The 10,923-nt window shown below is 44.1% G+C and overlaps 1 protein-coding gene across 2 annotated transcripts; it reads left to right on the top strand.

Annotated features, from left to right (window-relative positions):
- Window positions 1-6,505: 6,505 nt before the first annotated feature.
- Window positions 6,506-9,307, top strand: LOC308473053 (tigger transposable element-derived protein 1-like). Of its 2 annotated transcripts, XM_080998297.1 has the most exons (3): window positions 6,506-6,637; window positions 7,273-7,315; window positions 7,431-9,307. In XM_080998297.1, exon 3 carries the CDS (start codon window positions 7,457-7,459, stop codon window positions 9,158-9,160), a length of 1,704 nt encoding a protein of 567 aa, XP_080854423.1. In that variant the 5' UTR covers window positions 6,506-6,637; window positions 7,273-7,315; window positions 7,431-7,456; the 3' UTR covers window positions 9,161-9,307. The 2 variants fall into 2 exon arrangements, with proteins under 2 accessions (XP_080854423.1, XP_080854422.1); XM_080998296.1 differs by having other exon boundaries at window positions 7,273-9,307.
- The last annotated feature ends 1,616 nt before the right edge of the window (window positions 9,308-10,923 follow it).

The raw sequence follows: 10,923 nt of genomic DNA, 5'->3' as shown, positions 1-10,923 counted from the left end.
AACAATACAAGGTTCTGATGAAATAGTGTCTCCTGGGGTGATGATGGGTTCAACAAGAAGGCCCACAACAAAGGAATAAGTCCGTTGGCGGATCCTCTTAACCAAGCAGTTGGGAGCTGAGGATCTTGGGAAGAACTTGATTGATTTGGTCACTATAAATGGACAATTCTGATGGAACTGTCAGGATGAACGTCATTGACACAGCTGCACTTAGTTATGCTGCTACTTGCCTGTTTGAAGCCAGCCAATAGCCCTTTCAGTGCTTTGCACAGACACCGCACAACAAATTCCATATGGCAACAGTGTTCCAAGCTAAGCCGGAAATGCATTGGTGGCAGGGAGATGAAGGACTTTATGTAGCCTATTAATTCAATCCCCCGAGTGTCGTAGTTCCCAGCTGCCACTGCTTTTGATAAATTACCACATTGCACATTGTAGCCATGCTTTTTTATCTGAAGGTCTTTTGGCAGGCGGCAGCCAAAGCATGCCAAACAGGCTTCCCTCTTCTCCCCCACCCCTTCCAAATATATAGATGTCCTCCGTGGGATGTGCACTAGATACACTGCCAGGCAGGCCATTGCAGATTCCCCATTTCTAGAATAAGGGCTCAATGTGCTTAAAACTTTCCACATGAATTAAAGATATCAGACCTGCTGTCCCGAGTCTACCCTGGAAGAGAGCCATGCTATAAAGGTAGATAATGCCACAATGAGAAAGGTCTTCGTTTTCCATCCTTGGCACAGTGGAAACAGTGTGCCCTCTTGGGCCCTGCTTTCTGCACAATTTGCTGCCTTGGCCATGGAACGGACTGTGCTATTGTGACATCCTTGTCGTTTCTCCTTTTTCATCTCTTTAGCCGACTTGAGTCATTCTGCATGAAGGGAAGCATAGTGGTGCAGCTTGAGTTCCCTTTCTTTTATCCGTCTCATTAGCACTTAAGCCTTCAGGTGTCCTTTCTAATCCCACCATGTTTTGCTTGTGATGAAATATTGCAAATTGCTGGTAAAGGTCGTAGGACACATTGGGGATTGTTTTGAGCTTGAATACTAATAAGATTGTTGAACACCATCAGTGGGCTTGGTCCTTTTAAATTCAGGGTACAGTAAATGTAGGGGACGTGGGTGGCGCTGTGGGTTAAACCACAGAGCCTAGGGCTTGCCGATCAGAAGGTTGGTGGTTTGATCCCCGCAACAGAGTGAGCTCCCATTGCTCGGTCCCAGCTCCTGCCCACCTAGCAGTTCGAAAGCACATCAAAGTGCAAGTAGATAAATAGGTACTGCTCCGGCGGGAAGGTAAACGGTGTTTCTGTGCGCTGCTCTGGTTCGCCAGAAGTGGCTTAGTCATGCTGGCCACATGACCCGGAAGCTGTATGCCGGCTCTCTCGGCCAATAAAGTGAGATGAGCGCCGCAACCCCAGAGTCGGTCACAACTGGACCTAATGGTCAGGGGTCCCTTTACCTTTACAGTAAATGTAATTACAGCACCATGCATGCTCACGTGGATGTTAGTCCCATTGAGTTGAAGGGAGCTTAGAATAAGGTAAGTTGGTCCAGGACTGCAGCCTTCAGGGTGTTTCCATGTTATTTTTACAGACACTAATTTTCATAGCTCTTTTCAGGTGTTCAAAAACAAGAGGGTAGAGAGAGGTGTTTCCCAAACTTGGCTCTGCAGCTGTTTTCAAACTACAGTTCCTATTATCCCTGCTCACTGGTCTTGCTAGCTAGGGATGATAGAGTTGGGTTAGGATTAATCCAAAAACTGCTGGAGACCCAATTTTGGTAAACACTGGGGTCGAGGAACACATATGCAGCCACAGAATCTTTCTGCTTTGACTGGAATAGTCTAAAGAGGGCACTTAGTAGCTCCATCGCTTCTCTTCCATCAAAAAGAGACTCAGAGTGGTTTACAAAGGTTTACAATAACCAGTAACAAGAAGGCCCCTGCCCTCAAGTTTACAATTTAAAAAGCAAGGCATCAAAGTGACTGGGAGGGACAGGGGGGAAAGAGCAATCTCAGGCAGTCGTTCCTGGTTACAGAGTGCTTACAGGTGTCCTTTCCATCAGTGGGGCCAAAGCAAGCTGCTTCTTCTCTGAGTGATGGATGGGGGAGCCCATGCCATAATGGGGAAGCAGCCTCCCAGTGACCCTTTTGTATTTGTGACAGCAGTATGGAAAATTAAGTAGTTTAAGGAGAAAGGAATTTAACAGGAAAGTTCCAGCCCTATTTTGAATATGGATCTGCCCCTATTCCATACAAAATGGGAATGCCCTCCGATTTAATGAGCAATAGAGGAGGATACAAACAAAGGTCCGTATAGTTAAAACTATGGTTTTCCCAGTAGTGATGTATGGAAGTGAGAGCTGGACCATAAAGAAGGCTGATCACCGAAGAATTGATGCTTTTGAATTATGGTGCTGGAGGAGAATCTTGAGAGTCCCATGGACTGCAAGAAGATCAAACCTCTCCATTCTTAAGGATATCAGCCCTGAGTACTCACTGGAAGGACAGATCCTGAAGCTGAGGCTCCAATATTTTGAGAAGAGAAGAGACTCCCTGGAAAAGACCCTGATGCTGGGAAAGATAGAGGGCACAAGGAGAAGGTGATGACAGAGGATGAGATGGTTGGACAGTGTTCTCGAAGCTACCAGCATGAGTTTGACCACACTGCAGGAGGCAGTGGAAGACAGGAGTGCCTGGCGTGCTCTAATCGATGGGGTCACAAAGAGTCAGACATGACTAAACGACTAAACAACAATAGAGGAGGATAGGTGAGGGGTGCTGAATTTCTCTCCCTCCAACCACCATCTCTATGTAGCCAGAGTGGCTGGGGAAACTCAGCCAGATGGGCGGGGTATAAATAATAAATTATTATTATTATTATTATTATTATTATTATTATTATTATATAGCTTACCTCCTTAGAGCCTATGCACCCAACACCTTCCCCCCTTCTTTGCCAACTTAACGTAGCTTGGAGATACATGGCTGTGTAGTTGTTGTTGTTTAGTTGTCTTAGTTGTGCTGGACTCTCCGTGACCCCATGAACCAGAGCATGCCTTGGAAACTCTCACTTTCTTCTCAAAGCGTCTCCTTTTTTATGTCCATGGAGTTTTCTTGGCAAAATACTGGAGTGGTTTGCCAGTTCCTTCTCCAGGTGGATAACATTTAGTCTAAACTCTCAGCTATGACCTGTCCATCTTGGGTGACCCTCCACGGCATAGCTCATAGTTTCTCTGAGTTATTCAAGCCCCTTCGCCACGACAAGACAGTGATCCATGAAGGGGGCTGTGTAGTAGGGATAGGCAAATCCACCCATTTCAGTTTTTCCCGGTTTTTCATTTTTCCAAACTTATGTTCAATTCTCCACATTTCTGTATCAGTTTGCGATCCCCCCCCAAAAAAAGTCTGTGAAAATTCATTAGTATTCTACTGTGAATTTCTCCTAACTTTGGTATGTTATTTTCACCAATATGTTCATTTTTGGACACATTACTTGGCTGGAGGACTGTGCTGCAAAATTCAGAGAAGTGCCGGACTTCCGGGTTGACGCCTCCGGCAATGGCGGAGCTCCTCCATTCGGGAGGAACTTGCTCCGTGAAAAACAGGGTCTGACCGCCACGGCGAAGGTGGAGACCCATTGAAATCACAAGCGGGAGAAGCTTGTGAACCTGGGATTCGGCTGGCACCTTTTGCGCCTCCCCTACTCGCGGGGAAACCCTGTTTTGGGGATCCGGAGCGACGTGGGGTGAGTGGCGCGGTGCTTTGAATCGACTGCTTTTTTCAGGAGTGAAGCCGCATTGCTGTTGCCGGAGAGCGCTGACTTTTTCCTGTGGACAATTGGATTTTAAACAACTACTCATGACTAAATCGGAAAATTGGATTTTTAAATACTTTAATTCGGCACTGAAGCGGGAGGTCATAAACAGGAAGTCCGCCTTCCGTTTTTGTAAATAGACTGAAGCAAAGACGTTACAAGTTAAAGTCTTTGAAAGCTTTTGGCAAAGGATTAAATTTCCATCGGTTTAAAATACAAAACCCCCCTTGGAAGCAGGAGAAGAGGGGGAAATTCTGGATCTAGTGAGCCTGCAGGAGAGAGTTAAAATCAAATTACCACTGCTCTGAGCCTGGGAACAGACTGCATGATGACATTTGGAGAGAGTGCATTTGACAGAACGGATTTGACAGCTAGCTAAATAAGAGTAAGATACTGTTTCCATTGTCCTCCTCTGCGTTTAAAAAAGAGGAAAAGTAACTGAAAATTTATCTTTAATGCTTGAGTTGTGTCTGAAAGAACTGATACAAGTGGAGACTGTTTCCCTCTAGAGGGAGCTTTTGAAACTGTTACAGGAGTGTAACTGGGGGATTTCCAGCTGCAGATAAGGATTCTGAGAACCAGAGAGTGACCTTGGACCATTTAAAAATGTTGACAGGAGAGGCCATTGTGACTGTTTTATGTAAGATAAGCTGTTCACTGGGACAGCTTCACAAGAAGATGGATGACATGACTTTTAAAGTTGATAATTTGGAACAGAAAGTGACTAATTTGAGTCAAAAAGTGAACACCAACACAGAAATAATTCAGGACTTGGTACAGGAATCCATTTTGGCAGGACAAATGGTGGAGGAGAAGGAGGAGAAGGAGAATGCTGCTGTTGTTGAACATAAAGTAATACAAGTGAGATCCGTGGTTTTACAGAAGCAAATTGAGGACTATAAGTTGAGGCCTTTTATGATTGAATCTAGGAAAAGTCAGACTCTGAGGAATGGATCCCGGCTTGGACTAAAGAAGGAAAGTTGGAAAGATCCCTCTATGCAGGGATTAACTGACTTTTGGGACATGGACTCGGGCCTGGAAGAGATTGAAGTTTTGGGGGCCTTTGGACTTGGAGGAATCTTGAAATATGCCCTGAAATACTTTATGGACTGTAGCTTTAACTATGGAAATTTGGCTGATCCGTTCAGAAGGAAGAAAAGGATTGACAGGTTGGAGTTTCCCCGAGATTTGCTCTTTAGCATTAAAGAAAATGAAGAAGACCTGCAGAAGGGACTTGGAAAAGAGTTAAGAGCCTCGGACATAAGATCACCAGGTTGATGGACTTTATGGAGTTGACGGAAAGGACTGGCAGAATCCGAAACCAGGGAGACGAGATGGTGGAAGAAGATTGGAAAATTTAAAGTTTATATATAGACTTATGATAAAACTAATGAGTGATAGAAAAATGGTGGAATGATTTTTTATGGGCTTAGCAGAAATGTTATAAGGAGTTAAGCATATATAAGTATTTTAGTTTTAATGGAAAATAAGGTTAAAAAATACGTTATTTACAATATGATAGAAAATGGAGAAAGATGGAAAGGATTTGCTGAAATAATTAAAAGAAGTGGAATACAAAAAGGGAGGTGAGAGGAGGTCGAGGAAACAAGGGAATGAAAGATAGAGTACGGAAAAGAGATGATGTATGTTTTTAAATTGTTTTTGTTTTGTTTCATTTAGGGTTAAGGTTAGGGAGTGCGGTTTGTTTAGTTTAGTTTAATGTGTTTAGTTTTGAGTTTAGGTTGTGTTTTGCATTGTTTATATATTGTATTGTATTGTTTTTTTCTTTTTGCTTTCCTTCTTTGTCTTTTTTTCTGTTTTCTTTTTCTTTTTTCTCTTTTTGTAATCTATAAAAGTAATAAATATTATTTTTAAAAAAAAATCAGAGAAGTGCCGGTTCCAAACCATGGCTGTGTTCCAGTTTGTGTATCGTGTCAGAAATTGTGGAATAGGTAGGTTCACCGTTAAATGCAAACGGAATGGAATTTTTCTCTCATCCACACTGTGGAGAAGGCTTGTGGGAATAGGAAGATTACTTGTAGGCAGGGGGAAGAGGATTTGTTTCCCCTCACCCACCTGCCCTTTTGGGGAAGGGCCATAGTTCAGTAGCAGCGAATCTGCTTTGCATGCAAAGCATACAGGTTCAGCTCCCACTATCTCCAAGATAGTGCCCTATCTCCAAGATAGGGCCAGAGAGAAACCTGGAAAGCCATAGGCAATAGTTATAGACCAAGTATCTTCAACCTTTCAGGCCCAGGACCTATTTTTGACCTATTTCTTTTTAAAATAATTTTAATTAAGTTTTCTGTTTTACAATGTAAGATACTCATTTTACATCCTTAAGATATCAATGACTTCCCTTCTTCTCTTTCCATGGTTCATTTCACATATCATAAATTCCTGCATTTTTTACAAAAACTGTACCATTCGGTATTCCATTATTGAATCCATCAAAACTTTTTTACACTGTTGAATTTATCTTAATGCTGCCAGTGTTTTCAGCTGTACACAATTACAGTGGTGCCCCGCAAGATGAACGCCTCGCAAGACGAAAAACTCGCAAGACGAAAGGTTTTTTCGTTTTCGAGTTGCTTCGCAAGACGAATTTCCCTATGGGCTTGCTTCACAAGACGAAAACGTCTTGCAAGTTTGTTTCCTTTTTCGTAAAACCGTTAATACCCAGGGTGCATTGCTTGAAGAGGTGCAGTTGCGACTTGACTTCGAGGAGCAACACATTGCACGCGGTGTGGTGGCCTTTTTGAGCTTTTTAAAGAGTTTGCTGAATTTTTGAAGCTTTTCCAAAACTTCTTTTGCAGCTGTTTGGTAAGTTAAACTTTTAAAACTTTTTTGGGGGGTTTTGGATTTTGGGTTGGGGTGTTTAGAATTCAAGGACTTGGTGTTGGGGAGAGGTTTGCAAGAATCTGGGAGCTTGTGTGGTTTTTTCCTGCATTTTTATGATTTTCTGTGACTATTGGGCCATGTTGTTTTTTTTAAAAAAAAAAATTCTGGGTTTGAATTTCTATGTGCTGGGTGGATGGGGGAACAGTTGAGGAGGGGTTTGCAAGAGTCTGGGAGCTTGTGTGGTTTTTTCTGCATTTTTATGGTTTTCTGTGACCATTGGGCCATGTTGTTGTTTTTTGAAAAAAATTTCTGGGTTTTGAATTTCTGTGTGCTGGGTGGATGGGGGAACAGTTGAGGAGGGGTTTGCAAGAATCTGGGAGCTTGTGTGTTTTTTTCTGCATTTTTATGGTTTTCTGTGACCATTGGGCCATGTTGGTTTTTTTTGAAAAAAATTCTGGGTTTGAATTTCTGTGTGCTGGGTGGCTGGGAGAACAGTTGGAGAGGGGTTTGCAACAGTTGGGGAGGGGTTTGCAACAGTTGGGGAGGGGCTGGGAGAACAGTTGAGGTTTTTGAAGACTTTGGTGATTTTTAAAGCTTTCCCAAAACTTCTTTTGCAGCCATTTGAGGATTTTGAAGACTTTGGTGATTTGCAGCCATTTCGTAAGTTAAACTTTTAAAACTTTTTTGGGGGTTTTTGGATTTTGGGTTGGGTGTTTGGAATTCAAGGACTTGGTTCTGGGTTTGAATTGCTGATTTTTTTTTTTCTTTTACTGAGTTTACGAAGGTAAGAGCTGTGCTGCCATGGGACCCAAGAAGACTGCTGCTGCTGCGGAGGCCGGCGAGAGGAAGAAGGAGAAGGTGACGCTGGAAATGAAGAAGGAGATCATCTGGAAGCACGACGGTGGAATGCGTGTGACAGACCTCGCCAGGGAGTACGGCAGGAACCCATCGACCATCGGGACCATCCTGAAGATGAGGGAGAAGATCCTTGCAACTGATGCAGCCAAGGGAGTCACCAGGATCGTGAAGAACCGCCCAGCTGTTCTGGAGGAGGTCGAGAAGTTGCTCCTCATCTGGTTAGAAGAGAAGCAGCGTGCAGGGGACACAGTGACTGAGGCCGTGATTTGTGAGAAGGCCAAGGCCTTGCACGCAGACCTCATCCGGGAACAGCCAGGAACCTCAGGCGAGCCAGAAGTCTTCAAGGCAAGCAGAGGCTGGTTTGACCGGTTCAAGGCAAGATCTGGAATCCACAGCGTGGTCAGGCATGGAGAGGCTGCCAGTTCTGATGTTCCTGCAGCTGAAGACTTTGCCTTGGAGTTCCTGGAGGTTGTGAAGACAGAGGGCTACGTTCCACAGCAGGTCTTCAACTGCGACGAGACCGGGCTGTTTTGGAAGAGGATGCCCAAAAGGACTTTCATCACACAGGAGGAGGCCAAGTTGCCTGGCTACAAGCCCATGAAGGACCGTCTGGCCCTGCTCTTCTGTGCCAACGCAAGCAGCGACCTGAAGATCAAGCCCCTGCTGGTGTACCACTCGGAGAACCCACGGGCCTTCAAGAAACCCAAGGTCGACAAGGAGCGGCTGAGTGTCATGTGGCGATCCAACAGCAAGGCTTGGGTCACACGTGTGCTGTTTGTGGACTGGGTCAATCTTGCTTTTGGCCCTGCTGTCAAACAGTACCTGCTGGACAACGACCTGCCGCTGAAGGCTTTGCTTCTGATGGACAATGCTCCTGCTCATCCTAAAGGCCTTGAGGTGGACTTGTTGGAGGAGTTCAGCTTCATCAACATCATGTTACTGCCGCCTAACACCACGCCACTGCTCCAGCCGATGGATCAGCAGGTCATCGCCAATTTCAAAAAACTCTACACCAAGGAGCTTTTCAGGCGATGCTTCGAGGTGACTGATTGCACCACCATCACCCTGCGGGAATTCTGGAAGGACCACTTCAACATCGTCACCTGCTTGAAGATGATCACCACGGCCTGGAACGGGATCAGCCAGAGAAATTTGAATTGCGCTTGGCGCAGCCTGTGGCCGGACTGTGTGGCACCAAGTGACTCTGATGCACCAGAGTCAACAGTGGTGCAGCACATTGTTGCCTTGGGGAGGACCATGGGCCTGGAGGTCACAGAGGAGGACATCAGCGAGCTGGTGGAGGAGCACGACCACGAGCTGACCACCCAGGAGCTGGTTGAACTGCAGGCAGAGGTTGCGCAGGAGCAGGCCTCGCTGGAAGAGGAGGAAGCAACTGAGGAACGGCTGTCCTCCAAAGAACTGAGGGACATTTGCCAGAAGTGGAAGGAGGTGCAGGCTTTTGCAGAGCGGCACCACCCGAACAAGCACGTGGCACATGACCAAGCGAACATTTTTGATACAACGGTCATGTTGCCTCTCAGGGAGCTGCTGAAAAGGCGGATGAAGCAGCAGACCATGGACAGGTTCCTCAGCAAGAAGCAAAGAGTGGAAGAGGAACCTTCTTTGAGTGGTCCCCCAGAGTCTTAGAAAATGTATGTACAGTACACTTTGTTGATTTTTAAATGTTTTTCTGTCATGTTTAGAAACTTAATTTATTGTTCCTTCAATTTTTGAAATGCTCTTTAAAGTATGTGTGACTTTAAAGAGCAGTTAATAAACTATTGTTGTACCAAATTTGGCTTTGTTTGGACTTTTTTTGACCATAGGAACGCATTAATTGAATTTCAATGCATTCCTATGGGAAACCGTGCTTCGCAAGACGAAAAATTCGCTAGACGAAAAAACTCACGGAACGAATTAATTTCGTCTTGCAAGGCACCACTGTATTTCCCATATATTCAATAAATGTTTTCCAATCTTCTTTAAACATATGTTCCTCTTGTTCTCGTATTCTATATGTTAGATGTGCAAGCTGTGCATATTCTGTCAACTTAAGTTGCCATTCTTATTTAGTTGGGACCTTGCTTGTTTTCCATTTTGGGGTTAACAAAACACGGGCTGCAGTAGTGGCATACATAAATAGCCTTTTTTGACACCTGGGAATTTCCATCTGAATTATCCCCAACAAAAAGGACTCTGTGTTTTTTGTTTTTTTGAAAAGTACTTTTAAGCATTTTTTTCCAATTCATTATAAATTATTTCCCAATACTCTTTTACCCTTTTACAGGTCCACCACTTATGAAAGAACATATATCTTGATCTTTTACTAGATATTGGCATGGGGGCAGTGCTTCTGCTGCCACCCACCTTGTATCAGGTCGAGGTCCACTAGTTGAGGACCAGTGTTAATAGACAAGGCAGAGCAAGATGGACCAATGGACTGACTCAGGCAGCTTCCTAGGTCCCTGTTTCTGTAACTCAAACTCCTCTCCAGATATGCACTCACAAACATACATGGCCTTTCAAGAGGCAGCTCAGCTGTCAAGTCTAGTTTGGCCCTGAGATAAAACCTTGGAGGATTTGTTAAGATCCTTATCTATTCTTGAGCCCTGGGGACTTGGGCAGACGTCGGCAGTGATGGCTCTGTCAGGGTTTATCTCCCCGGCATCCCGCCTTCCTTGGCCCACAGCGCAAGGCAGCACAGCTCAAGGGGCACCTGGCATTCTTTTCATCTCTTTTCTTTTAGGCTTCTGAATGGAATTACTACAATGAAATGAGGTGACAGCCTCTGCCACACCAAAATAATCATTCCTTTTCTTCCTTTCTCCTCTCTTTCTCTTTTTTCTTTTTGCAAATTATCTTCCAAACAGCAGGCTGGAATGCCCGTGGAATAGAAAATTCACTTCTTCTTAACCAGAAGTGGCTAGGAAAGAATTTTAATCTGGAAAGAGTTTGTTGAACTCCTGAAAATCCATGTGAATAACGACATAGGTAAATGGAGGCGAAGAATATGAAACTCTGAAGTCCGCAGTTGGATATTATGCTTTTATTAGGACCAAGTGAGAAGTTACAAATTTTGGCAAGCTTTGAAGTTCTCCAGAACAACAGGCCAAATGATGCACACATGATCGGGTCGTGGTGTGAAGAAAAATAATAAATTTCGTAGAGAAATTAATAATGATAATGATAATGTCTGCATAGTGATTGAAGCTATGGACACACCATAAATTTAAAGCACATTTACACCATACTTTTGAGGCATATTTATTGGTATAAGACAATTAACATAAATAACTAAATAATAATAATAATAATAATAAGCAAGCAAGCAATCTCTAGTGGAGAGGAAATGCAGGGAAGTGTAGCTCCAGGACTTTTGTTCTCAGCCCAGAAGCAATGTTCCCCCATTT

This window comes from Podarcis pityusensis, assembly GCF_964106645.2.
Source record: "Podarcis pityusensis genome assembly, chromosome: 3".
Lineage (NCBI taxonomy): Eukaryota > Metazoa > Chordata > Lepidosauria > Squamata > Lacertidae > Podarcis > Podarcis pityusensis.
Note: the sequence above shows the minus strand (reverse complement) of the source record. Positions and strands in the feature narration are given on the sequence as shown.